Below are 26,091 nucleotides of genomic sequence, written 5' to 3'. Positions count from 1 at the left end.
ACATTTTATGTACACCTCGATGTTGTACCATTTTATAGTTTCAAGAAACCAAGGAACACATATAAAATATAAAGTAAAAACATCAATTTATATATCTCATGCAGGAATATTCCTTTTAAGTATAAAGTTACATCTGAACACTTTAAATTGATAGTATATATATTTTTGGGAGTACCATTACTGATACATTTACCCAATGCAAGTGGATCAACGAACACAGAAGTTTGCACAAGGTCCTCCTCAGTTGCCTCGTTTATATAAAGGGCAAGAAATTAGAACAGTGAGTAATACAAAATTGTACCAATATTATGGTGCTTCAAATATTTATTACAATACGCAAGTAATTTAATTTGAAAAAGTTCTTTTATTGCTAGGGACCATATACTACCGTAGTTACTGATCAGATGGTAGCACAAAGAGAACGAGAAAATCAAGAATTGTATAATACTTGGCTCGAACTTCAAAGAAGAAGAGAAATGGACCCAGATGATGAAGATTCAGATTATGTTGGCGATTTTAAGCAGAATATAGTGAGACGAAATTTCATTAGGAAAGTTTTCTGTATTTTAACGCTCCAGTTATTATTTACGACTGGGGTTATAGCTGTCTTTCTGTTTGTGTTAGTATTAAAAATTAGTAACACTATAATACAATTTTTTTATCAGATCTTTATTATAGCGAAATATTTTATTTTTATCGTAGGGATGCTGCAAAAAAATTTATGATAGTCAATTGGTATTTGTGGATAATAGCCATGTACGTAGTAAGCTATAGCTTCTTGCAAATGCTAATATATAAATAACTTTGTTCATTATTTAATTAGGATGTGCTTTACTATTTCTTATTGCGCCGTGTCCTTTTCTGAACGTGCTAGACGTAAAACACCTTACAACTACATATGGCTATGCAAATTGGTAAAATTTTAAACGTAATTGTTCTTATAATGTATTGTTTAATGAGGAAATATTAAATATTATTCTTCTTAGACATTAGCAATGTCATATCTAGTTGCTTTTGCATCTGTTTTTTACGAGGTTGAAATAATTTTTTTGGCATTTGGTATGACAACATTGATTACCTTAGGAATAGGTCTTATTGCAACATTTTCAAAGGTATTTTCTCGCTGGTAAATTTTTATTTAATGCGTAAAAGTTAAAAGTATTGTAAATAATATGTTATAATTTTTCAGTTTGATTTAACAATGAGAAGCGGACTTATGATGATAATTGGATTGGCTTCTATAGTTGCCATTTTTGTGATGATGATAGTTCTGATGTTTACCCATATAAAAGTATTACATATAGTAATTTCAATAATAGGAATGCTGCTATTGTCAATGGTTAATATAAAATTAATATATTTCCCAAGAAAAATGTTTACTTTGATTACGCTATATTTTTTTTTTAAATGTACTTGGCAGATAATAATTTTAAGTTCCGTTATCTCTTTTAGTATCTGTATTTTGATGTGCAAACAATTATGGGTGGAAGAAGAATAGAAATACATCCTGAAGAGGTAATATTTGCAACTGTGCAAATCTATGTTGACATTGTCCTCTTATATCAATATGTATTAATGTTTATGGGCTTAATTCATCACCAATAGATATTTCAAATAAAAGCACTTACTGGCAATTCATTATTAAATATGAGTAGCATGCGCGAGTGGCGCGCAGGAGGAATATACACGATAATGAGTATGCAAAATCGTTAATTACTTACTTTCTGAACACAGCCTATGCACTTTTATTATAACAGAATGTTCAGTGATCCCTCAGCTACTTTCTCGTATCATATTTGTTCAGATTTTTAATGAAATTAATTAGTTATTAACTAATAACCCAAGGCCACCCACGGTGACAAGCGGTATATACGAGGTCATCTTGAATAATTAATTACACGTTTTGTGGATATATTTTGTGAACTTTTATGATTGAAGAATGGTCAACAATGCATTATTTACATGGTTCGATCATAAAAATTCGTAAATAATGTTCGGGTAATGAGTAATTAAGTATTTTGTGTTAGCATTGCGATACGTACATGAGCCGCCTATGTCAATTCTACTGCGCATGCAAAGTGCAATATTTCGGCACTTTGGCGACGTAGTATGGTTCCTGAGGCATTTAGAAACAAATTTCTAGTAGGGTTTGATGCGTTTTGATGCTTAATAAAGCCAGGAAATCAATTTTTGTCGAATTCGGTCCAAAACGGTACAGGTGGCGCCATCTAGCGGCGAGCGGCGGAACTACGAAAAACTAAAATCTCGATTTTCTCAAAAACTAGGGACTTTTCCGAAATTCTGAGATATACAAATTGTTCCTTGTCGCCTATGGAATCGAACGAATCTAATTATAGCATGCTAGGACCATTATTAAAGAAAATAGAAAAATAGCCCATTTCATGGACTAAAAAATTGCCGTCCATCTAGCGGTGAAAGTTGGAACTACAAAAATATAAAAATGCGATTTTCTCAAAAATTAGCAAACTTTGAGTACTTCTGAGGCTCAGAAAGTGTTATGTGATCGAATTAGAAGCAAAATAAAGCATTAAAAACTTCCTGAAAGTTTTAATAAAGAAAATAAAAAAAATGTCATTTTATGGAGAAAATTTGTGGCGCCATCTAGCGGCAAAACTGCGAACTAAACTGAAAAAACGTATGTCCGAACACGCGTTAAGGGGTCAAATAAAAATTGATTTTCTGGGCTTAATAGGCAAAAAAATGAGTAACTTATTCAACAAGAATTGCTTTAAAATGTCTAAAGAGGCATACTACATCGTCGAAGTTGAGAAATTCGTCGAAGTTCGCAGTTTCGCCGCTAGATGGCGCCACAAATTTTCTCCATAAAATGACATTTTTTTATTTTCTTTATTAAAGTTTTCAGGAAGATTTTATTGCTTTATTTTGCTTCTAATGCGATCACATAACACTTTCTGAGCCTCAGAAGTACTCAAAGTTTGCTAATTTTTGAGAAAATCGCATTTTTATATTTTTGTAGTTCCAACTTTCACCGCTAGATGGACGCCTATTTTTTAGTCCATAAAATGGGCTATTTTTCTATTTTCTTTAATAATGGTCCTAGCATGCTATAATTAGATTCGTTCGATTCCATAGGCGACAAGGAACAATTTGTATATCTCAGAATTTCGGAAAAGTCCCTAGTTTTTGAGAAAATCGAGATTTTAGTTTTTCGTAGTTCCGCCGCTCGCCGCTAGATGGCGCCACCTGTACCGTTTTGGACCGAATTCGACAAAAATTGATTTCCTGGCTTTATTAAGCATCAAAACGCATCAAACCCTAATAGAAATTTGTTTCTAAATGCCTCAGGAACCATACTACGTCGCCAAAGTGCCGAAATATTCATTTTTTTATTTTCCTTACATGCGTGTTCGGACCCTCATTTTTTAGGTTTAGTTCACCCCTTTCGGCGCTAGATCCGATGTCCGATTTAAAATTTTTTTTTCTATGTCCATCTGGATGTACATTCGCATGGGCGTGCAAAATTTGATGAGAATTGGTTCGCTCGCCTTCGGCTCGCTCGCTCAATAAATCTAAATATGATGAAAATATAAAAATGAATTTGTATTTCTCCGAACTATATGAACATTTTATAATATACATACATTAATTTAAATACTTTTATGTAAAAAATAATACTGTTGCTAAGCAACCGCTTGACAACGAAAGTCTAACCTATTACATGTTGAATTTTTTCTATCTGACACAAGAAATTAATAAATGTAAACGGCTATGTAGGTATGCAGTTAATTAAAACTGTTATGAATAGTATTTTGTATCATGTATACTATATGTGATAAATGGTATGAGTTACTTTGCTAAATTATTGTCATTTAAATTCAAACAAATCAAACACAAAAGTCGTGTAAGACTCTTTCACAAAGTGTACCATAATGAAAAACGAGGTCTTTTCTACATAAAATTAGACGACAATTGTAAGATATAGTACTTGAAAGATCATTCATGTATTCTCAGTATTAATTGTATATTTTAAAAATTACATTAATATGAATGTTCAGTTCATTTAATCCAAAAATTGATTAGTTGTTTTTGCATAGCCAGAGCAGCATTGCAATATAAAGCAGATGGAAAAATTTTGGATATGCAGGCAATCAATGTACCATATAGGTATACAGGACAAGGCATAGCACGGCTACTCGCTGAGGTAATTTTTTTTTGTTCTTTAGTTTCTGTATTCTTATACTTTGTATTATAAATAATGTATAAATTATATTTTCAGACAGCTTTCACATATGCTATTGTAAATTATTATTATCTATTCCTGTCCTGTGATTACATGCAAAAGTATTATCTTGCAGTTAAAAATTCAGATCTTGAAGAACTTGTTGTTGGACCTATGCATATTTTGGAAGGACCTGATTCAGAACCTTTAGATCCTAACATTATTTATGAACTTCCGGATCCAGAAGATTTTTTAATATATTCTTCTTAATGAACATTTTTATTACAATAGTTACAATTCTGAGCAATTATTAAACTTTGTTATTTCTAGAACTTGAGATCTAAAAATTTGTGTTTTTTAAAATGGAAGAAATAGAATATATAACATTAATCGAGTGGTTTTGTCATCAGTTTTATTATAATGGAATGTTACATTATTGTAAAGAAGCTTGTGAAACATATCCGACTAGCGAACACCTAAGACTTCTTCTAAGTCTTGCATATGCATTAATTGGAAAGACTCAAGAATCTATTAAAGAAACTACAACTTTAATGAATGATACAGATACAACATTAGCAGCACTACTTGTACAAAGTGTAGCATATATAAATAGTGAAAATGTTGAAAAAATTACTGTAATGCAAATCGAAACAAGAATTAGAGACGAAAGACGAAAATCGTCTTCAAATGGATTATCATTAGCAGCTTTAGTGTTGCTTTTATCTCAGAAAGTTGACAAAGCAAAGGATTATATCGAAAGGGCATTTAAACTTGATTCATCCAACAAAAATGTTTTGTTGACTAAAGGTTGGATAAATTTATTGCTCATGAATGAGAACAGTTTGAATGAACCAAATTTGTTTGATGCTGTTTTAAAAGAAGAACCAAAGAACGTAAATGCTTTAATTGGTTCTGCAAAATATAAATACCAGCATGGCAATTATGCTGAAGCAATATTGACATTGAATTCATTAATTGTACGCTATCCTAAATTATGCTTACCTTTGATTGAAAAATTGTATAATCAACTTGCAATGAAAGATTGGGATCAAGTACTAGAAACTGCTAACAGAATACTATCCATTGATTCAAATAATGCAGATGCTATTAAAGCGAATGCATTTGTAGCTCTTTGTAGAGATGGAAATTATAGCGAAGCATTGAAGTATTTACAATCATTTTTTAAAAATCTAATACTTACAGAGGGAAAAGCTGTGCCTGCTTTAATTAGTAATATTCAATTATTTTCTCGAATCGCATGCAAACATCAAGAAATTTTATTAGAACTATCTAAAATTGTTGAAAAAATGATGCAGCACAATGCAAAAATGGCAGATCTCATGATTGAATTGGGAAATTTATATATTTCATTGAATAAAATAAAAGACGCAGAATATTGGTATAGAAGCGCTGTCAGAATCAATGAATCTTCATTTACAGGTCTGAAAGGCTTAGCGCACTGTCAGCTTTTAGATACTTCAGAAGATGCATCAGATTTGGCACAACAGCAATTAGATTTTTTGATGGAAATACAATCGGATTCAGTGGATGCGGAACTACTTTTTATGTCTGCAAAATTGAATAGCATCGATTCAAATAAAGCTTTAAATTATTTAGACAGAGCAGCCACAATCATATTATATAATTGTAAATACATTCCATATGGATACGATTATATAAAAAAATTAAACCCTGATTTATGTTTAGAGATTTCTAAGCAACGTTTAATTTATTCTGTGGCAAATGATACAACACAGTTGGAGGAAAAATTAGTGAATCATAAGGAACCAAGTTTATACTTGTTGGAACAGTTGTCAGAAGCATATCCTGGTTTGATCACAGCTCAATTACTGTTAAGTAAGGCTAAAATGCAAAGCGGGGATTTAGACGGTGCTTCATACATATTAAGAAATTTGTTGGATAATGTCGATTCGTCAAACGCAGAAGCTCATTTACTTATGGCACAAATTTTAACTCAACAAGGAAATTACGAATTGGCTTCCCAGAGTCTGGAAGTAGGTTTGAGTTATAATTTCAAGATCAGAGACAGTCCAATCTATCATTTAATCATAGGCATTATTCAAAAGGAAAACAAAGACGTGAAAGGTGCAATAAAAAGTTTCCAAACAGCTATGTCATATGCAGGATTGCAATCTAATAAAAATATTTTGGATATTACGCATATTTCTATATCAGATACTGCAACGCTGTATCTTGAATTAATTTCCGCTCATAGCAAAATGGGGCAGTTTAATGAAGCTATTGCTATAATACAAGATGCAAAAGCGAAGCTTGAAAATACTATGGAAGAGGGCAAAGTGTTAATAGGAAATGCAGAATTATTTCTGGAAATGGAAGAACTTGATGAAGCCATTAACTGTTTATCTAAAGTAACTCCGGATCAACCCTATTATTTACAAGCACACACACGTTTAGCTGAGATAAATTTAAAATATAAAAAAGATCGACTCGCGTTTGCTATGTGTTTCAGGTGTGTTATTATTTGTGTTTTTATAGATAAATCTGTTGAAAAAAAATGGAAAAAATTTGATTTTACAGGGAACTGGTAGAACATTGCCCTGGTCCCAAGACATACAGTATGCTTGGTGATGCATATATTTCCATACAAGAACCAGAAAGGGCAATAGAAGCGTATGAACAAGCTTTAAAACAAAATCCTTTAAATAAAGTATATATAGCGAGTAAACTAGGAAAAGCGCTTGTAAAGACTCATCAGTATACAAAGGCTATAAATTATTATCGCGATATAATGAAACAGGAAAATTTTAACAGCTTAAAATTGGATCTCGCGAAGCTATTCATGACATTGAAACAATATGATAAGGCAGAAATTACATTGGTGCAAGAACTGCAAGGCTGGCATCATTTTCATTTAATTATCTCGAATTATGAGTTTATTATATCGTCTACCTAAAATTATTTATTTCAGATGGCCGTCGAGATTCCGATAAACAAAGTTTAGAAGTACGAGGTCAATTATTGCTGCTGCTTGCTAAAACTCGTGAGAAAGCAGGCAATATTCAAGGTGCTTTGTCAGCGTTGAAAGAGGCTAAAGAGAATCAACACAGATACATACAACGCCTAGGAACTTCTAATATAGAAAATGAGAAACAATTCTTGGCTAACATTTGTCTGACAATGGCAGATTATTCATCTTCTTTGAGGGATTATGATCAAGCTATAATGTACTATAAGGAAGCTTTAAATCATAAATCTACAGATGTAAATGCTTTATTATCATTAGCGAAGCTTTACATGCAGGTGAATAATAGTCACGTTATATTTTAGTATAATCGAAGGTATAGCGATCAAGGAATTCTCGATATAACGTATGCATATAATTTTCTTAAAGACGAATAATTTGGACCAATGTGCTCAAAGTTGTACAGCCGTATTAAATACAGATCCAAATAACGAAGCTGCTTCAATAATGATGGCTGATCTTGCATTTAGAAAAGTTGATTTTGAAACGGCTGCCTTTCATTTTCGACAATTATTGCTGAAACAGCCAACGTATTGGACTGCATTGGCAAGGCTAATAGAAGTTTCCCGTAGAACAGGTGCAATAAAATGAAGGAAGAAATTAAACGCGTCGTCCTGTTTGAATTAGTTTGTTCAATTATTTCTCGATATATTGGTTTCAGGAAATATGGATGATTTAGAAGAATGGTTACACCGAGCAGAGGAAGGTACAAGGAGTGCACATTTAGCAGCTGGTTATTATTACTGTGCAGGTTTATTGGATTGGCGTATGGGTAAATTAAATTCCGCGCTTCGCCATTTTAATTTCGTAAGACGTGATCCTGAATGGGGTCAACAAGCGATATACAACATGATCGAGATATGTCTAGATCCGGATGACGATTCGTCTTTGTCAAATGAAGTATTCAACGACGATGACACGGAGTATCAAGATTCTAGAACGATGGCTTTGAAGACAGCCTACCGTTTGTTACAAGTATTGAAAATCTTTCAAGTTATTCGTAAAGTATTTTCAGAATATAATGAATCATAAACTGATTACTGTTTACTATTCCAGGAGCTGAATCCCAAAGGTAGTCCGCATGAAATGTTGACTCACAGGTTGTTAAGTAATTTTTTTTTGCTGGTTACAAAGCAGAAATCAAATATAGAGAAAGCTCTACAGGATTGCACGGCTCTAGCTAGCCAAGAAACGTTAAGAGACCATGTTGGACCAGCCTTAGGCATGGCAATGGCTCACATTCTTCTTAAACAAACTCCGCGTGCTCGAAATCATTTAAAGCGCGTTAGCAAGAATACCTGGACATTCGAGGACGCGGAATATCTAGAACGTTGTTGGTTACTTTTGGCCGATATCTATGTACAGTCTAATAAATATGACTTAGCAAATGATCTTCTACGGCGCGTTTTACAACATAACGCAACTTGTGTAAGAGCTCACGAACTTTCTGGTTATATTGCTGAAAAAGAACAAAATTATCGTGAAGCTGCGTTACAATACAGCCAAGCATGGAAATACGGAGGAAAATCTAAATTGTCGATTGCTTATAAACTGGCTTATTGCTCTATGAAAGCAAAATCTTATGCAGATGGTATCGAGGCTTGTAATGAAATTTTGAAACAGAGTCCAGACTATCCACGCGTTAAAAAAGAAATTTTAGAAAAGTGCATTAACAATTTACGTACTTGAATAAAATCCTTTAATAAGGTTCTTTTCTTCTCTATAAAATAACTAAACTATGATTCTATGTAGATTAGTTAGTTATAAATACACGATAGAAAAGAAAACCGCTTGTCTTATTTTATTTTTACAGACTCTATTAGTTGTACTATGTTGTACTAGTTTTAATAAAAAAAATAAAAGATTCTAATTACATTGCGTACAAGGGTATTTCATTTTCAAATAGCGTATGCCAAAAATCGATATCTCGAAAGAGTTAGTTACAACGAAATATCGAGATATAGGATACATAGAGTGTTACCAAAGGAACGCGGTAAATTGTTGCCTGCTATATTGATCGCTATGAGGCAAGGTGGAAGGTAAATTAAATAAATTCTTTTATTAAAAAATTCCACAGTATTTTAATTTTATTTTCGTACAAATCCTGCATTGTGAAGAACGTTGTATACTTGTTGCCGTGGAATTTTATCCGATTCACGGTCAATTACCTACAACAAGAAACGAAAATTATAGCTCTATAATTTTTTATACGATTAATCGAATATTTTGTAACGAACCAACAGGAAAACAATAGAAGATCAAGAGCGGAACAATTTTTAGACGGCACTTGATCATATTATTGAAATGAAACGGTCCGCACGATCGAAGATATGGCGATATTGAAATAGAAATCCACAGAGAAACATAATACGTTAGTAAAAGAAGCTGTATACTCGGATTTCAGAACTAAATCCACTAACCTCGTTTTCAAATCGACTAAGAATAATCTTACACCGTGCTTACCACAGTACGTGGTATTATGATTATTATCAATAATTTTTCATTTATCAAATAATGATAAAAAAGCGGAAGGTTGATAAGTATTGATTATTCGATTTTTGTTGGGTATAGGTAGAAGAAGTAGAAGTCTTTGAATATGAATGTGAATGTGAAAGAAATAAAAGAAAAGAAAAGAAAAGAAAAGAAGCGGCAAAAAGAAAGTAAAACGGAAAAGGATCATAAACAAGTTGTGTTATCTACATAAGGTAACAGATTTAACCTGCATCTCTTTGTTGGTAATCCATGATTCTTTCGCGAGTTTAGCAGCAATTCTTGGATCTTTGTAAAAGTCGTTTCGTAACTCATTGGGTAATGTGTCCTCTACTGCTGAATTTAATAAGTTAGCCGGATGAGGATACACGAAACCTTCAGGGATGTAGTATTGTGGCATGGCTGCACATAATCCCACGATGATCATAAATATAATTACCTTCATGTTTCTATGTAAAGTTCTGTGAATTGAAAATCATTTTGAAATTATGTTTAAACGTAAAACAAAAGCAGTCGCGTTACTTGTACGATCTTTTTCGTCAAAGATTTAACCGAATTCGAATACCGACTCTCGAATCACGTAATTAGTTTAAATTTAAAATTTGGAAATTTGGTAATTTGGTAATTTGGTAATTTAAAAATTTGGCGGAAGGGGCGGAGGTGAAACGAGGTCTATCCTAGCCCCTATCTAATTATGCTAATTGTTCACATAGATTACACATAGATTTTCAACATTAAATCGCGGAATCATAATAATCGTTCGGAGTAATGGTTCCTCTGTGTGCGCGATCCAGGGCAAATGATCCATTTATCCACTGTTAATCACCGTACTATACACGTAAGTCCTTTTTATCCTTCATAGTATTCTTATGTATAGCTACGCGTAGCTACGAAACAATCCACTAACTAGCAACTTTTTTTATTTCAAGTTTATGGGAAATTGATGACTGAAAAGTTCCTTTAACTTCTCGATGCCACGATTTCGTTTCCGTGGTTTTCTTTTTTGATTCGTGGATTCCGTCCCATGCACTCACCTCTCACGCACCACACTTCACCCGATGGATCTAGTTATTTCTCAGTCGCGTGTCTAACTGAATTCAAGATCCGTTACAGTGTTTCTTATATAGCAACTGCCAGTATGTGATACTCTTGAAGCTAAGGTTACGAACGACGTTTCTTGGTCACTACCCGCCTTCCGATCCGCGCCGACCTCACTGACGAGGCCACTCTGTTCCTTCTTAAATCGTTTCAAGGGTGAAGATCCCTTCGTCCACGATCGCCAGTTGACCGTTCGTTCGCGACCTTCTCGTTTCTGCTTAATCTAGTTTACCGACAAATGATTCAGAACGGTGCTATTAAATACTGGAACAGACGTATCACACCGTTGCATACGAATCATTAGATAATTGTGGGAGGAACTAGAAAGTTTAATAGGTAGACTGGTGCAATGGAAATAGGAGTACCGGATACGTTACCTACACATTAATACTTGGCTCTCTTTTTCCCGAAGAGAAAAAATTTCGGTCAGGATCGTGTATACGTATGATTTCCAACCACGACCGAATTTTACACCTCCGAAATTTCGCCGCAGCGTAGGAGAAACTCTTAAGAAATTCGAATCGCGTAACGGCGAGGAACGCCACGCCAACTGAATTATTCCTTGCAACGAAGTGAAAAGCGAAAGAACAATCCGCCAAAATGTACCAACGGGACAACGTGATTCACGAGCTCGTCGCGTTTCATTGATTCATGCCACTGTACAACTGGTATTGTAATTCTGCAACGATTATCATGCACTTTTACAATCGCAACCATTTCAACGTTATTCGGCAAAATATTTTGCAAATTCTCTAGATTGACATATGTTTTCTTCTACCATCTAATTATCCAATATTTATTAGTACAATATTTGTATCGTACGTTACAAACACGTGAATGGAAGTTCGATAAGTTATCGTGTTGTATTAAGCGCCTACGCAGATTCTGTTGAATTTTTTCGACAATTTTCCGGTTTATACGTTGCATAAACTTAGTGGTGTCTGCTTGGCGGCGATATCCGGGTTATTCACCTACACCAACATGACTGCACAATTCACCGCTTAAAATCTCCCGTCGCATCGCTTTCTTTGCCGATATTCGAATTATTTTTCATTATTACATTCATTGTTGCGTTAAAAACAACGTTACGTTAAGGAAGACAAAGGATCGGATACTTGGCGGTATTTGGGTCAATGTTATGTCCTTATGGACGATTGCCAGAGGCGGCGGTTACCCTTGTAAGAACTGACTTTCTGTTGCAGGAAACTGTTGGTTAGTATTGCGAATAACGCATACTTTCCAACGCGAGAAGCAATAGAAAATCGTTCTCAAAAGCAGCAAAAGGTAATGGCTGAACAATTACGCAACAATTACTTGCACTTGAATCGAATTTTGACCGTCTGGATGCATAAATTAGTCGTAAATAGGTATTCGTATATTTTCCGGCTATTATCCAATATGTTCTTTTTTGTCTTTTCTATTTCTATACCGAACCAATAATTTACTCTCTGTTAGTTACTTAACTCGTGTACTCTGAATTCTAGTTTGAGTTCTAATTTTGCTATGAAAATGACCTATCGTAATATTTATATTTTCAGTTAACTCAAGGAAGGTTTTCTTAATTATGCTTTCAATGATTACGGGACGTACAAGATTTTAGTAATTTTGCCAACTATCGAGGTAAACAATAAATCAACAACTCATTCTCGTTTCCGTATTTTATATAAACTTTTTTTTACAATACAAAACACAAATATACAATAGACAATAGACAAGTTTCCACTGTTCACAGGATATTATCGATATAATTTACATAATATTGCTTAATATATGTAAGCAATACATGGATTTGCTTATTAGACCGTTTTGAACAATCGTAAAGGACATAGAATTACAAGGATCAACGAACCGACGTATTTCAATCCTTTTATACGACGTATTCTCGCGATCGCGTAAGTATCCATGTAGAAATGAAAACCATTCTCATTAATTCTTGATACGTATTACTGTATCCGGATGTAATACCCTGCTTTTGAATTTATAGAAAGTACAGTCACGTAGTATAGGTAATTTAATGATAGTATTCGTAAGAGTAAGCTGGAGAGACAGTCTTCTGGTAAACTGGAACAGCAGCGTGAGCAATTGCAGGTGCGAAAGCTTTTCCAACAACTGGTACAGAACCGTGAACCTGGACATGGTCGAGACGCGCCGTTTTTATAAGGGTGGGTTGATGCACGGATACTCGTTCGATCTTGGTCGCTGGTTCCACAACGTTTACTTCCTGAAGAGTCTCGATGGGCCTGCTAACTACGACTCGTCGAGTGGATACGCGTTCGTCGGCAGGATCCGCGTATTCTGGAGCAGGAGTCGCGGAAATTACTCGACCCCGTATTTGACCTGCATCTCCGACGGATTTCGAAAGTCCGAGGTTATTGAATCCAACCTGAAGGGGCATATCACATTGGTCAATAGTATTACGCTAAGAAAAATTAGGTAATGAGATTGAAATTTTCTTGAATAAATTTTGTTAAATTACCTCGGCAACGTTGCCACGAGCAGTGAGCAACTCGAGCAGTTTGTTCTGATTTTGTCTATCTTGTTCAGGGGAGGATTGCGGGCTTACGACAACGCCTGGTGTCGGATCGTGAGCAACGAACGGTTCTCCGGACTGTGCACCGTTGATGTTGGTTCTCGTTTGTGCTCCAAGTGCGTTAGCCTGAATTTCAAACAATTATCGAGTCTTTCGTGGTTACTGTTACTGATAAAAGTAAGATTAAAGTCGTACCTGGTTTTGTGCAGCACGATTGCGGAAGTCAGGATTTTCCACGACTACGGTCTCGTCGTCATTAGGGCTTGGAGTAGAAGAAACTACCGGCGGAGCGACCGATGGCCCGGCTTCGAATTGCGGATACAGAGATTGGATCACAGCTGGTCCTTTTGGAGTCTTCGAGGTTGGTTGATCTAATTCAACTACCGCTGATCCGGCTGGACGAACCACCACGCGTTCTTCGATGTCGAAAAATTGCTTTTGTATGGCTGGACGACGGACCTAACGAAACATATAGTATTATTCGTTAATTTTATAAGTACTAGAACAGCTAGTTAAGTTAGAGACGGAGAAACTAATTGCGGGCTAAGAAAAGCCTGCAAAAAAGAAAAGGTAACGTAAAAGAGAAAAAATTCAATTGCGCAATGTTTGTATTACTAATACATGTACGTACATAAAATTCATAGCGAAACAAGATAATCGTAAGCGAAATAACAGATAAAATTAACGGGAAAAATAAAGGATAGTTTGAAAGAAAAGTCCTCGAACGGAGAATAGACAATCGATTTAGAAATGTCGATGATCGCTTACTTCGAATTTGCGAGTTGAAACGGCAGGTTTCACTACGTCCAATTGTTTCTCTAAGAGAGCGTGTTGAGCTTCGATCTTGGTTACAGGCACATGAGAAACAGTAGGCACGTGCTTGACGAACGGCACAGCAGCTACTGCTGGCACTTGGGCGGCAGCATAGCCGACATGCTGAGCTTCCACTCTGGCAGGAACCCCGTAAAGATGCGCTTCGGGCTGAACGTTGTCGATGTATGTTACTCCTGCCGGATTCAAGTACGGCATCCTGACGGACACGAAACCACCGTATCCACCTTGCAGCAATGTAGCCGCTACTACCACGAAGATCATTTCAAACTGCATCCTGTTACGATTAGGTATATTATTAGTTTATATATCATCGCTTATTTTATATATTTAAGATAAGTATGAAACGGCATCAAGAAGATGATTCCTTAAGAACGCGAGCATTTAATGCTTGCGTGTAATTGTACATTAGCAAACGAAAAGATGCATCTCTAACGGTCATAGCGTACGTTACGATTTGATACCGATCACCGACCAAATCGAGGTATAAGAGAGAAAGCTATAATCATCGGACAAAGTTACCTTGATCGTCGATGAAACGACGTGCGAATCAACGAAGGGATGAAACACTCTGTCCCGTAAATGGCAGCGGTCGTTGCTTATATGGTCGCGGGGTCGTATTGTGGGCCCCTTCTCGCAAAACCATCGTTCCGGTACCCCTCCCATAAGAACAAACACTCAAAGTTGACCAAAACTGGGTCGGTCTACTTTGCTCTTCCACGTGTTTAATCTTCGAAAAACCTGCTTCTTCATAGTAACTGACAACTATCGACATTCTGTTTCTATGCTTCGATTATTTCTGTATGGCTTTCGCAATTTATTTCGCATTATCGATTACTGGCTTTTTTTCTATTGGCAGCCGAGTGTTTGTTCGATTACAAGTATCGGCAGGCATTTGTGATAACATAAAATATACGGTAACCAATATATGAGATATTTCGAACAAATTCTTCTAGCTTTTCTTTTCATTTTTTATTTTATTTTAATTGTCGGTCAAGTTCTTCTTTCGGTAATTTTTACTTTCTTCCTGAGCAGATATTTCCGTTGCATTTTTTTCTTCTAACGCGAATCGCGAACAAGGATAACGAGAGGAATTTTCAATAGCAAAGGATTTCGTCTGTTCGAAAGTGAAAACAGCGAGTTCGACCGGGTCGTTGGCTTTAGAATTTCATTGATATTCGTTTCGTGTTCCTCCTGGGACCGCGTAAAATTCAACACTCACAAAATCTTGATACCGATTTACAGGAACCTCCGTAAAAACGAGAAAAGAATAGTTATCGAATTGCTTGCATGAAATTCTACGTTTCAACCGAAACAATCAATCGAAATAGTCTTCACTTTTTCGAACATAGCGATTTAAAACGTTTTAACGCTGAAACTGTCAATCCGGTCAAATGTCGATTGAACAGATTTTCTGCTTTGAAAATCTTCTAATTTGAAAATGTTTTCCTGTAAACGTTCTAAAATTCAAATACGCGCATTATTGTTTTATCTCGACAACGATATAAATAATTAAGAACTAATTATGAATTGTTTCGGTGGAAAATTCAGAGAACAAGATGATGCAATACAGGATCCTTTCTGGTCCAAAACTTGATGCGTTTCGTCACCATTTTTTTACTGTATTTCTCCATTGAATGGAGCAATCAAGGTGATCTGCTTTTTGTTCACGACACAGTTATTTTCTCATCGACAGTTTAAAAATACTCGTGTGTTCCTTTTTACAGGGGTGTTCCGAAACGAACCATCCAACAGTCAATTTGAATTCGGAGAAGTCGAGGCTCTGTTCCGGGTCCGCAAGCGTTGTACCCTGAACCCAAACTTCACTCTACCGTACTAATTTCGATTCGAATAACTTGATCCCTTATAAAAGAAATGAAATCGTAAGGAAGCAGAGATATTGTTCTTCTTAAAAAAAAGGAGCTTCTTTTAGTATCGTAAATAATAGCCCATTAACTGTGAACGCGCTGCTGTTGCAAATAACTGAAAAATACTGAATAACAGTAAAAAGTAACCGCGCTTTAATTTCATTATTAAGGCATGATGCGAGAATTACGGATTTCGTAATTAACCGCATAAACGTTGCCATCAACAAATTGACCGTAGCGGCTGATCGTTATCGCGCGACGCAATTTCACCGTCACCCTGTACATCGATGGGTGGTCAAGGATAATTGAACCATAAATATACATTAAAAAATATTTTATTCGCGAATTTGTATCTCTCTTGATTTTCAGGAATTACGTGTTTACACAACTTTTAAATAATGTTTGCAGCTTCTCTCGATAGTACCTCGAAGCCTTTAAACGTGACTTTTCGGGTAGTTGTTTCCAAGGATTGCTCAACGTCTATGTGTAACAAGGTCGGGTTGATCGAGGGAGTGACGATCGAATTTTAAGCATGCTCCCGATCAAGATGAAAATCTTGCGTAAGTGGTAGGCGAGAAACCATAGACCGGTAATTCGATGGTATACTGCTTTCTTTTTTTCATATTGTACAACGTTTTAAAAGCGACAATCAATTTTTTCTTTGCTTCAGATGATTGCGTTTCGACAAATGTGTAGCCGATCTGTTGCGGCATAACGCAAACGAATTCCAATTATTTCTAAAAGCGACTGATATGCGTATCTGGCCTTGGTATGGAGCTATAGAAGGTCTAGCGAGGACCTAGGAAAGAAGTGCCTAAAATCTTAGGACATCCGCTATCAGGTTGAATTGGTGCATACGAAATGTTCAACTTCACGATTTGTTAACGCGCACAGTAAAACAGCACCGGTTTCAAGCTTAAAATATAAGAAAACAGATCGCGTTAGTATTATCAATATAAAATGGCTGACAATGAGTGTCATTTGTATTACATCAGTCTGAAACTTGTTCCAAGCGCTATTTTCTAGTATTTTCATACCATCAATTTGCATCAGACTACAAATTTCTAATAAGTAGAACCTAAAAATAAGGGATCGATTAGAATCTAGGGAAAGACTAACATGGAAGATCATAATACTCAGAAAGTGTTTAAAATTGGAAGTAGTAAATAGATGAAAAACCAAATCAATCAAGTTATCTTAAATTGTAATAAGATAAGAAAAAATTTTGATATGTTCTTTATAGCAAGAAGTTGTTTTCGAGATTGATTGATCGAAATGGCGCGTACCGAAACGTAAAAGATGATATATAGTTACGAAGGAAATTGAAGTCGGAACGGAACCGATCGCGTTAATCATACATCATTTATGTCGTTATGGGTGATTCGTGAGAGACTACCTGCGAATCAGTGTCGCTTCTTTTTCTTTTTGTGAGCTTACCGAAAGTTGATCGAAGACAGATCCGTCATTGCATTGTTATTTAATAATTCTTATTTAAAGACGAAGTCATATTTTGTTTGTATATTTATTAATCTTGGGTAGTTTGACAGGATGCAATTAATTTCTTTGTTAATAATTAATATTTGTATGCTTCGAGCCCTAACCAGATGGTTCATAACTAATTATCCACAACATAAATTAATGGGTAACAAAACGTTTGACAAGAAAACAAATGTCACGATATATTCAAACAATGGCATTTCGACATGTTGGACACTTAATTATCCTTACTACGGTATGGACATCCACCTTCTTTCTTTTCTCCTCTGCGTGGTTCTTGCCTTTTCACATTGGTGAAACCGAAACCGAAAGTGAATTGCCTGCCAGCCATTAGCGTTACGTTCTGAAAACTGGTTGTCCTTCTTTCGCAACGTTAAGCGATCTGTAATTTTCAAAAGTGTAAAAGCAAAAAAATAATTTTACTTTACCGCGTATACATTTGAATCCTTCATCGAATATCTCCAATTTTTATCTCGTCATTCAAATGCGAGCTATTTCCTTTTAATTTTAATTTCATTAAAAACTCAACTTTTATTACAGATTCAAAGGACTTACGAACATTCGTATCTACGCTCTCGCTATATGGCTTTGCATAAGTCTCTGCAAGAATGGAAAAAAAAATGGAAGAGTATTATTCGGAAATATACATATATAACGGAAATATAGATGTATAACACATTGTGGAACTATAAGTGCAAATCTAACTTCTCTGGGCACAACGTCAAACGAGAGGAGCAGTTGATCTGCTGCAGGTCTCTACCACTCGCAATATCTAATATTCGCACTTCCCATCTAGCAGGCAAACAAAATATTGCGTTTTCTCCTGAAACAAAGTATTTTTCTGTTTATGTTGACACTCGCAAATTGTTTTGCGGCCACTATAAAACCACAGAAACGACTTAACAATAGACTTAAAGTTTTATATACAAAATTTGAAAAAAATTCCATTTCATGGGCATAAAAATGTTCAGCCATCTAACGATGAACGATGGGAACCAATTGAATATAATTTTTGCGTTTATTCGCTTTACCGATTTATTGAGAGTGAGCCACAAGGGGGCGCAAATTAGTTCGAACGGTGATGGTAGAAGACGCTGAAATCAGTGACTAATTTTACCAGTGTTTCGTGGCCCTGGTATCGGTATACTTGGGTCGAAGATTGCCTGTAGGTAGCCGGACGCGTGATAAGAGGTCAATGAAAATTGAAATTTGTATTTCTTTGAAATTCAATTTACTGAAAAAGATTGCAATAAAATATGTGGTTGGAGGAGTGCGATAGTTTTGCAGAATTATGTCGTGGTTATCTGCCGTACTATTTATTGATAATTTTACCGATTTTCATTATTATCTCTCCGGTTAACCCAGTTGCTGCATCGCACGAATTCCCTGTATATCGAATGCACCAGTATGACTTGCACGGTGTACCTCACGGTAAAAGACTGTCTGCTATAATGTTTTACATTTCATTGCAGTATGATTATAATTTAGGTGATATGATTCCTGTTTAGGTTGTCGTACTGCCCCAATTTCCTTGGAAGCAAGATCCCTTACAGGATGGAGTACTTCTAGACATTGTGTTGTTACAAAGGCATTAGATCTTGCTCCAAGTTTATTTCACACCATCAAACAGAAGGCAGGGGCTTTAATAGTAGTTCTTCCACAGAAAATTGCTGATTTGACATACGAAGAGAAACAGGTTAATAACCAGATTTACTTTCGATATAACACATATTTTCTACCAATGTTGCATATATGCGATGCCTTCAATTTTCTGTATAGGATCATAATTGATTTAATTACATGCTTTCAAACAGATAAACATTAAATTGCATTATATGGTCTTGAGAATAATATAATATCGTTCAAATTATAATTATAATAAATAATTTGCTATAATCTGGTTAAATTAAGTACATTACTTTTTATATTTCAGCATATTATGAGCTTGGAAGAAGCTATGTTATATGGACCAGAAACAACGATACCCGTATATTTCACATCTTGGCATCCGGATCTTCAAACTATTTTAGAAGATCTTTCAAATGGATTTGTTACCGATGAAAAGGCTGGTTCTGCAGCTGAAGCAATGTTTAATTCTATATCTGCAAGTGGTTACCAAGTAGTTGTAGCGACTGGACAAGTGCTTGCTAAAACAGATGTTAAAGTAGCTACTTTACATGGAAAATTAACTGGTACAGGAGCTGAAGAGAAATTACCAACGATAGCTTTAGTGACGCATTATGACAGTGCTGGAGTTGCACCTGTAAGTGAACCGTTAATTATTTGTCTTATACGGGTAAAAGTTTTAAAAGTAAACAGATATATATGTTGCTAATAAATAGGAGTTATCTTTTGGAGCAGACAGTAATGCATCTGGAGTAGCTATGTTGTTGGAAATAGCAAGATTATTCTCTATTTTATATTCTACTAGTAGATCAAGACCCCAGTATAATCTTGTTTTTATTATAACTGGGGCTGGCAAACTTAATTACCAAGGTAGTAAAAAATGGTTGGAAGATCAATTGGATGGACTTGAAGGTTCCATAATACAAGTAATACATATTTAATAAATATTTGTTACTGTGTTATATATATTATTTAGATTACTTGTATGGATAATTTAATACTTGCTTTTATAGGATGCTGCTTATGTAATTTGTCTAGACACTGTATCTACTAGCGATAATCTTTATGTTCACGTTTCAAAACCGCCGAAAGAAAATTCTACAGGTGGTCTTTTCTACAAAGAACTTAAAGCTGTGTCCGAGTCGTTAAATGCCACTACCGTCGAAGGTGTACATAAGAAAATAAATCTAGCTGAAGAAACTCTAGCGTGGGAACACGAAAGATACAGCATTCGCAGATTACCGGCAACAACGTTATCTACTTTGAAAAGCCATGAAGATCCAATAAGGACAACGATTTTAGATGTTATACAAACAGGGCAAATAGATAAATTGTACAAACATACCCAAGTAGTTTCAGAGGCATTGGCAAGACATATATATAATTTAAGCTCTAGTCAAATCTTCACTGAACCACTAGTATGTTTGTTTCTTCTTTGAAGTAGAGAAAAATGTATGTACTTTTATCTACTACAGTTTATATTTTTAGGATGTATCTAAGGAGTCGTTATCTTTATGGTTTTCTTACTTAGCCTCACAACCAAGAGCAGCTCCATTATTAGCAGATAAGGCTAATGTATTAGTTGGTACGTTAAAAGAAGGGATGGCTAGATATCTTGGTGATGTCAAAATTACCTTTCACAGTCCTGACAAACAGGACCCAGAATTTGTATTTTACGATGTTACAAAAGCTAATTTAAATGTATACAGGTAAATCTTACAAAAATATCATTATCGCTAGTAGAATCCCTTGTAAGTAATATTATTTATATTACGTTTCAGCGTAAAACCGGCTGTATTTGATCTCTTCCTTACAATTGCCATCATTATATACTTGGGAATTGTTTATGTGATCGTACATAATTTTCCACGTGCATATTCCTTAGCGACTCGCTTTTCAATGAAGAACAAAACATCGTGAATTAATATTTTAAAAAAAAAAAAAAAAAAAAAAAAAAAGTTTCTTTACTGCATTGTAATAAGTTCGCATCGAACCTTTAATGAATTTATTACATAACAAATGTTACAAGTATGAAGCAAAAATTGAACAAAACTATGTACATTAATTTTGCTCATATTAACAATTAATTAAAGATTATCTACACATTGCATCGTAAATATCTTTAAACGTTATAATTTTAGTACAATTTTTTGGTTTCTTACCCCTTTTTTCACTTAATAAAAGCAATGCCAGTGATACAAATATTTAAGACATTGTCAATTGAGGTTTTCTGATAAATTACTGCTTAAAAATGCGTGATAATTAAGACCAAATTATGACAGACCAAATAGTGAGATTTGAAAATGCAATTCATAATGAAAAAGACTGGAAAATTTAAGCATAAATACGAATCCAGAATTATTTAACTTATATCTAGCAATAAAAATAAACATTTCGAATTATACATAGAATAGTAGATTGCTAATTTTCTTAAAATACAAGCTAATCATTTCTTTTGATATATTTACTACATAGTTATTATGTTTATAACATAATATGCAATATTAATACTGTAATGTACTCTTAACGATTGTTTTGTGTACGAACGAATGTAATTCAATAATATACATAGAATGTAGAATGATAGGACACAAAACAAATTTTTTCTTAGAATACATGAAAAATATTGTAAAAACATTTGTTAGATAAGGCAAAGTAACTTGAAACATAAATTATAATAAATGTTTATTAAAAATAAATTTAAAAAAAAAGTACCAGAAAAAATGTAAAAAGATTGTAAAATAAACGTAATGAAAACTAAACATCCAAATTTCCACTAAACATATCCTTCAATGTGACTTTTCCGATTGACAGAATATGCCTGAATCATCCTGCACAATATTATAAAATGTTGCTAAGTTTAAAGATTCTTACACCACTATAACAGGTTTGACTGGTTTATTATACTTTCTCTTCTTTACAAGTAGACACTATTCAATATGCATTAAAGTGTACTACTAGCTGGTCTATGAAACATGAATTTTATCATTAACAAAAGTACTTTATATTTAGTTAATTCTTTGATGAAAAATTATTTAAAAAATTGTGAATTTAAACAGTTTATATTTTTAGCAGGTTTCAAACTTCAAAATAAGAAATGGTTACCGCAAAAAGCTATGAGTCTTTTAGCAAAATGCCTACAACCAGAGTTGGAGACAATAAAAGCAACTGGTGTTTGGAAAAATGAACGAATAATTACCTCGCCTCAACGGACACGAATTACGCTAAAAAATGGAGTGGAAGCTCTTAACTTTTGCGCAAATAATTATTTAGGCTTATCGGTAAGTATACAAATAATGCAAATATCAAAGTAATGCATATTGATTAAGTACATTTAAACATATTTAGGATAACAAAGAAGTAATTTCAGCAGCAAAAGCTGCTTTAGATAAGTATGGAGCTGGTTTAAGTTCTGTGAGATTCATATGTGGCACTCAAGAAATTCATGTAGAATTGGAAAAGAAAATTGCTCAGTTTCATGGCAGAGAAGGTGCCATTCTCTATGCATCTTGTTTTGATGCAAATGCTGGATTGTTTGAAACATTGTTAACGTCCGAAGATACAGTATTAAGCGATGAACTTAATCATGCATCCATTATTGATGGCATTAGATTATGTAAGGCAAGAAAATATAGGTATGTAACTTAACTAAGTACAGGTAAATATTTAATTTAGGTAAGTAAATATCTAAATCATACTTTGTAAAGGTACAAGCACAGAGACATGATAGATTTAGAAAATAAACTTCGAGATAGCATGTCTTCTCGTTTGCGTCTTATTGCAACGGATGGTGTATTTTCCATGGATGGTACTGTTGCACCATTATCACAAATTGTTGAGCTTGCGAACAAATATAATGCTCTTACTTTTGTGGATGATTGTCATGCAACTGGATTTTTTGGAAAAACTGGAAGGTATTCCTACATTTATTACTTTATAACTTGAATTAATATTAATAATATTCTTTATTGATATAAATTACTTATATTTCAAAGTTTTATTAATACATGCATATATGTAAACTATCATAATAATTCATATTAGGGGTACAGAAGAATACTTTAATCAATTGGGAAGTATTGATATTATTAATTCAACATTGGGCAAAGCTCTTGGTGGAGCAGCAGGTGGTTATACGACCGGTATAAATGAACTGATTAATTTATTAAGGCAACGTAGCAGGCCATATTTATTTTCAAATTCATTACCTCCTCCTGTAGTCGCGTCAGCGAGCAAGGTACTCTAAAAAAATATTACTTATCTTTCACATATTTTTTAATTTATTACACACAGATACAGTTATTGTTTTGCCTAATATTTTATATAGGTCATGGATTTAATAAGTAACTCTACAGAATTTCTAGATCAGTTACAAAATAACACCAATTTGTTTAGAAATAGTATGAAAGCAGCAGGATTTACAATTACCGGTGACAATCATCCCATTTGTTCTGTCATGATAGGTGATGCAAGGATAGCCACTGAATTTGCTGATAAGATGATAAGTTAATATTTTATACTATTATATATAAAATTTCAGCGAAAATCATTAACATCTTTTGAATAGATAAAACACTTTTTTATAGAGAAAGGAATTTATGTTATTGGCTTCAGTTATCCTGTAGTACCAAAGGATAAAGCACGTATACGTGTTCAGATTAGTGCTGCACATTCACAGGAGGATATAGAACACGCCGTAAGTGCCTTTATAAATGTCGGGAAAGAAATTGGGATTATTGGTTGATACGTTTTACAATTCACGCATGAAAATAGAAATGTAAATTACGAAAAATCGTTTCTGATAACTGTTGGTTAAATGTATGGTATAAAAAAGAAACAAAATTTTTATAACGTCGAACAAGTAGCGTTTAATGTATAGATATCAAAACAAACATTCAAATACATGCGAAAGAATATTTTCTTGCTAAATATCATAAATAAAAATATTACCTTTTATACAAATTTCACAGTGTGTAATTCCTTTTGGTTAATAAAATTTTTGATTATACGTAAAGTTATGTATTCTCGTTAAATCAAATTCGTTATATAAATATTAAGGTCTGTATGGTTTCAAAAGATTTTCAGAAAATTCTTTTACTTGTTGAACACCGCGAACTTCCTTTTCTAATAAAGGAAGTCTAGTAATATGAAAATCTTCATAAAGGTCCATTATCTAGAATGAAAATTAAATAATCAATTTATAATATTTTTATATCCAAGCAAGTAAAAATTAAAATATCCCGGTTTTACCTGTTCCAAATATTTATCTTGTATTTTATGTCTAGCAAGACAGAGTCTACAGGGTGCATCTCCATCCTTTAAAAATAATAACTGATTGACTATAATATTGTGAGTATCGATACCACACTTTGTCAATTCCTGTACAAGCCTTTCTGTTTCATAAAGTGATAAAAATTCTGCTATGCATACGCAAATAAATGTTGTCTGATCAGGATTTCTAAATTGTTCATTAACCTGTCGAATAACAACAAGCGTCTCCTCTATTTTATTGCAAAATGTATCTACATTGAAACCTGTCATGCCTAGTAATGAATTTATCTGCAATGAAATGTATTTCATATTAAAGTTACTCGTTGAAATGGTACTAGTATATACTATCAATATCACATAAGATGTCTAATAGAAAGAATACAAATACTATTTATTGTATAACTGTAAAGCCTACCATTTTTTAACACAATTATAAAAATATAATTTGTGTACTTTTGTTATTTATCAAAATGATCGCAATTATTAGACATCTTGCAAGATGTAGAGTGTTCTTTATACTCCATAAAATATTTTATACTCTTCAAACCTGTGTAATAAAAGGGCTAATTTTCATCTTCAAACACATCAGTTCTCCTAATCCTTTCTCTACTACTTGTGGAAAAGATAATAATCTTAAAGTATGACCAGTTGGAGCAGTGTCGAAAACAACAACAGAAAAGTTCATTCCTTTAACGAGTCTAGAAAGACAAAGCAAAATTATTAAAAACTATCAATCTGTGTGGATATAGTAACTAGATAATTAATTATTGACTTCATAACTTCTGCATAGCTCATAGCTTCATCGATTCCAGGAAATGCTCCTACAATATCTTGCATTATACCTTTACTTAATCTCATTGTTTCGCCTCCTAAAGCTGTTATACAAAGTGGTTACAATAAAGTAATTCTTATTCCTAATTAAAATTTGTAACTTACAGATTTAACACCAAAAAGAAAAAAGTACCTGCTTCGTTTTCAAAGTATTCCTCGGGTAACTCTGTAATGCCAACATTTGGATCTATTTCCATGGCGAAAAGATTATCAAAACCTTTTACTTTAGTTGGAACTTTACTAAATTTTTGATCGAACGCATCGGAAATATTGTGCGCGGGATCGGTTGAAATGATGAGTACATTTTCTCTGACTTTCGACAATTGCACAGCCAAGGAACAACTGAGGAATAAAACGATTTATTAAAACTCCTGTGATAAACAATATTCAGAGGTTATAATTACCTGCACGTCGTTTTACCAACTCCGCCTTTGCCACCGACAAATATCCATCGTAAAGATCGTTGTTCGATCACGTTCCTAATCGAAGGTTCATATTCAATCGGTTCGCTGTCATTTGTATTCATATTCGCTGATCCACAGAGAGACATGTTTCAAACAATTTTAACACGTCATTTATTAATGTCGCTAGTAACGAAGATGACACAAAAGTACAGAACAATTATACTATGAACACTTCATATCCCTGAACACATAAAAAAACAACATGAAACATGTATAAGAAAGTAAGAGAAATCATCGATATTGTACTATCGATTTGTCGTACATTTCGTTCATTGATATTATTTATTATATATTTATTATATATTTAGAGAGAGAGAGAGAGAGAGAGAGAGAGAGAGAGAGAGAGAGAGAGAGAGAGAGAGATAAATAGATAGATAAGT

The 26,091-nt window shown here is 34.1% G+C and overlaps 7 protein-coding genes across 13 annotated transcripts; 4 read left to right on the top strand and 3 right to left on the bottom strand.

Annotated features, from left to right (window-relative positions):
- Nucleotides 1–15: 15 nt before the first annotated feature.
- LOC100876361 (protein lifeguard 3-like) lies at nt 16–4,471 on the top strand. The gene is made up of 9 exons (XM_012285598.2): nt 16–280; nt 375–619; nt 703–756; nt 824–914; nt 987–1,112; nt 1,190–1,339; nt 1,453–1,585; nt 4,077–4,183; nt 4,259–4,471. The coding sequence occupies exons 1-9, from the start codon at nt 197–199 to the stop codon at nt 4,469–4,471; spliced, it is 1,203 nt and encodes a 400-aa protein (XP_012140988.2). The 5' UTR covers nt 16–196.
- Nucleotides 4,472–4,563: 92 nt separating this feature from the next.
- On the top strand, nt 4,564–9,851 carry LOC100877397 (tetratricopeptide repeat protein 21B). 3 transcript variants are annotated; one of them, XM_012285622.2, is made up of 8 exons: nt 4,564–6,216; nt 6,289–6,692; nt 6,761–7,077; nt 7,152–7,483; nt 7,575–7,782; nt 7,867–8,180; nt 8,262–9,244; nt 9,449–9,851. In XM_012285622.2, exons 1-7 carry the CDS (start codon nt 4,564–4,566, stop codon nt 8,892–8,894), a joined length of 3,861 nt encoding a protein of 1,286 aa, XP_012141012.1. In that variant the 3' UTR covers nt 8,895–9,244; nt 9,449–9,851. The 3 variants fall into 3 exon arrangements, with proteins under 3 accessions (XP_012141012.1, XP_012141011.1, XP_076396538.1); XM_012285621.2 differs by having other exon boundaries at nt 4,564–6,692; nt 9,449–9,672; nt 9,777–9,851; XM_076540423.1 differs by having other exon boundaries at nt 4,564–6,692.
- LOC100876474 (uncharacterized) lies at nt 9,246–11,450 on the bottom strand. Of its 2 annotated transcripts, XM_076540488.1 has the most exons (4): nt 11,171–11,450; nt 10,730–11,057; nt 9,925–10,156; nt 9,246–9,373 (listed from the first exon to the last, which is right to left on the bottom strand). In XM_076540488.1, exons 3-4 carry the CDS (start codon nt 10,138–10,140, stop codon nt 9,293–9,295), a joined length of 297 nt encoding a protein of 98 aa, XP_076396603.1. In that variant the 5' UTR covers nt 10,141–10,156; nt 10,730–11,057; nt 11,171–11,450; the 3' UTR covers nt 9,246–9,292. The 2 variants fall into 2 exon arrangements, with proteins under 2 accessions (XP_076396603.1, XP_003703586.1); XM_003703538.3 differs by lacking the exon at nt 11,171–11,450 and having other exon boundaries at nt 10,730–11,097.
- A 992-nt stretch (nt 11,451–12,442) lies between these two features.
- On the bottom strand, nt 12,443–17,840 carry LOC100878965 (uncharacterized). 2 transcript variants are annotated; one of them, XM_012285618.2, is made up of 5 exons: nt 17,751–17,840; nt 14,092–14,431; nt 13,519–13,782; nt 13,270–13,449; nt 12,443–13,176 (listed from the first exon to the last, which is right to left on the bottom strand). In XM_012285618.2, the coding sequence occupies exons 2-5, from the start codon at nt 14,428–14,430 to the stop codon at nt 12,805–12,807; spliced, it is 1,155 nt and encodes a 384-aa protein (XP_012141008.2). In that variant the 5' UTR covers nt 14,431; nt 17,751–17,840; the 3' UTR covers nt 12,443–12,804. The 2 variants fall into 2 exon arrangements, with proteins under 2 accessions (XP_012141008.2, XP_012141009.2); XM_012285619.2 differs by lacking the exon at nt 17,751–17,840 and adding an exon at nt 14,677–17,470.
- Nucleotides 17,841–18,775: 935 nt separating this feature from the next.
- Nucleotides 18,776–21,907, top strand: LOC100876582 (BOS complex subunit NCLN). The gene is made up of 7 exons (XM_076540447.1): nt 18,776–18,950; nt 19,028–19,215; nt 19,453–19,782; nt 19,862–20,071; nt 20,159–20,563; nt 20,634–20,854; nt 20,927–21,907. The coding sequence occupies exons 1-7, from the start codon at nt 18,776–18,778 to the stop codon at nt 21,063–21,065; spliced, it is 1,668 nt and encodes a 555-aa protein (XP_076396562.1). The 3' UTR covers nt 21,066–21,907.
- A 131-nt stretch (nt 21,908–22,038) lies between these two features.
- Nucleotides 22,039–24,074, top strand: Gcat (Glycine C-acetyltransferase). Of its 2 annotated transcripts, none has more exons than XM_076540456.1 (7): nt 22,039–22,142; nt 22,221–22,426; nt 22,494–22,780; nt 22,853–23,059; nt 23,190–23,382; nt 23,473–23,650; nt 23,732–24,074. In XM_076540456.1, the coding sequence occupies exons 1-7, from the start codon at nt 22,121–22,123 to the stop codon at nt 23,887–23,889; spliced, it is 1,251 nt and encodes a 416-aa protein (XP_076396571.1). In that variant the 5' UTR covers nt 22,039–22,120; the 3' UTR covers nt 23,890–24,074. The 2 variants fall into 2 exon arrangements, with proteins under 2 accessions (XP_076396571.1, XP_012140998.1); XM_012285608.2 differs by having other exon boundaries at nt 22,218–22,426.
- Nucleotides 23,092–25,797, bottom strand: LOC100880644 (ATPase ASNA1 homolog). 2 transcript variants are annotated; one of them, XM_076540460.1, is made up of 7 exons: nt 25,652–25,797; nt 25,381–25,589; nt 25,189–25,291; nt 24,964–25,114; nt 24,396–24,704; nt 23,574–24,318; nt 23,092–23,387 (listed from the first exon to the last, which is right to left on the bottom strand). In XM_076540460.1, the coding sequence occupies exons 1-6, from the start codon at nt 25,795–25,797 to the stop codon at nt 24,199–24,201; spliced, it is 1,038 nt and encodes a 345-aa protein (XP_076396575.1). In that variant the 3' UTR covers nt 23,092–23,387; nt 23,574–24,198. The 2 variants fall into 2 exon arrangements, with proteins under 2 accessions (XP_076396575.1, XP_012140997.1); XM_012285607.2 differs by having other exon boundaries at nt 24,096–24,318.
- Between the last annotated feature and the right edge of the window lie 294 nt (nt 25,798–26,091).

This window comes from Megachile rotundata, chromosome 15 (assembly GCF_050947335.1).
Source record: "Megachile rotundata isolate GNS110a chromosome 15, iyMegRotu1, whole genome shotgun sequence".
NCBI classification, from domain to species: Eukaryota; Metazoa; Arthropoda; class Insecta; order Hymenoptera; family Megachilidae; genus Megachile; species Megachile rotundata.
The sequence above is the reverse complement of the archived record's forward strand: the minus strand, read 5'-3'. Positions and strand labels throughout refer to the sequence as shown.

Coding starts and splice junctions, on each gene's coding strand:
- LOC100876361 (XM_012285598.2), top strand. CDS start 197: ATGCAAGTGGATCAACGAACACAGAAGTTTGCACAAGGTCCTCCTCAG. Junction 620..702: donor ATAGCTGTCTTTCTGTTTGT/GTTAGTATTAAA, acceptor TTTTTATCGTAG/GGATGCTGCAAAAAAATTTA. Junction 1,340..1,452: donor GAATGCTGCTATTGTCAATG/GTTAATATAAAA, acceptor TATCTCTTTTAG/TATCTGTATTTTGATGTGCA.
- LOC100877397 (XM_012285621.2), top strand. CDS start 4,564: ATGGAAGAAATAGAATATATAACATTAATCGAGTGGTTTTGTCATCAG. Junction 7,078..7,151: donor ATTGGTGCAAGAACTGCAAG/GCTGGCATCATT, acceptor TATTTATTTCAG/ATGGCCGTCGAGATTCCGAT. Junction 8,181..8,261: donor CAGCCTACCGTTTGTTACAA/GTATTGAAAATC, acceptor TTACTATTCCAG/GAGCTGAATCCCAAAGGTAG.
- LOC100876474 (XM_076540488.1), bottom strand. CDS start 10,140: ATGAAGGTAATTATATTTATGATCATCGTGGGATTATGTGCAGCCATG. Junction 9,374..9,924: donor TTACCAACAAAGAGATGCAG/GTTAAATCTGTT, acceptor TTCTTGTTGTAG/GTAATTGACCGTGAATCGGA.
- LOC100878965 (XM_012285618.2), bottom strand. CDS start 14,430: ATGCAGTTTGAAATGATCTTCGTGGTAGTAGCGGCTACATTGCTGCAA. Junction 13,783..14,091: donor TTTCAACTCGCAAATTCGAA/GTAAGCGATCAT, acceptor ATGTTTCGTTAG/GTCCGTCGTCCAGCCATACA. Junction 13,177..13,269: donor CTCGTGGCAACGTTGCCGAG/GTAATTTAACAA, acceptor ATGCCCCTTCAG/GTTGGATTCAATAACCTCGG.
- LOC100876582 (XM_076540447.1), top strand. CDS start 18,776: ATGTGGTTGGAGGAGTGCGATAGTTTTGCAGAATTATGTCGTGGTTAT. Junction 19,783..19,861: donor ACAGTGCTGGAGTTGCACCT/GTAAGTGAACCG, acceptor GCTAATAAATAG/GAGTTATCTTTTGGAGCAGA. Junction 20,855..20,926: donor GCTAATTTAAATGTATACAG/GTAAATCTTACA, acceptor ATTACGTTTCAG/CGTAAAACCGGCTGTATTTG.
- Gcat (XM_012285608.2), top strand. CDS start 22,121: ATGAATTTTATCATTAACAAAA. Junction 22,143..22,217: donor GAATTTTATCATTAACAAAA/GTACTTTATATT, acceptor TTATATTTTTAG/CAGGTTTCAAACTTCAAAAT. Junction 23,651..23,731: donor ATTTGCTGATAAGATGATAA/GTTAATATTTTA, acceptor ACTTTTTTATAG/AGAAAGGAATTTATGTTATT.
- LOC100880644 (XM_076540460.1), bottom strand. CDS start 25,797: ATGTCTCTCTGTGGATCAGCGAATATGAATACAAATGACAGCGAACCG. Junction 25,590..25,651: donor GTTGGTAAAACGACGTGCAG/GTAATTATAACC, acceptor TTTATTCCTCAG/TTGTTCCTTGGCTGTGCAAT. Junction 25,292..25,380: donor ATACTTTGAAAACGAAGCAG/GTACTTTTTTCT, acceptor TTTGTATAACAG/CTTTAGGAGGCGAAACAATG.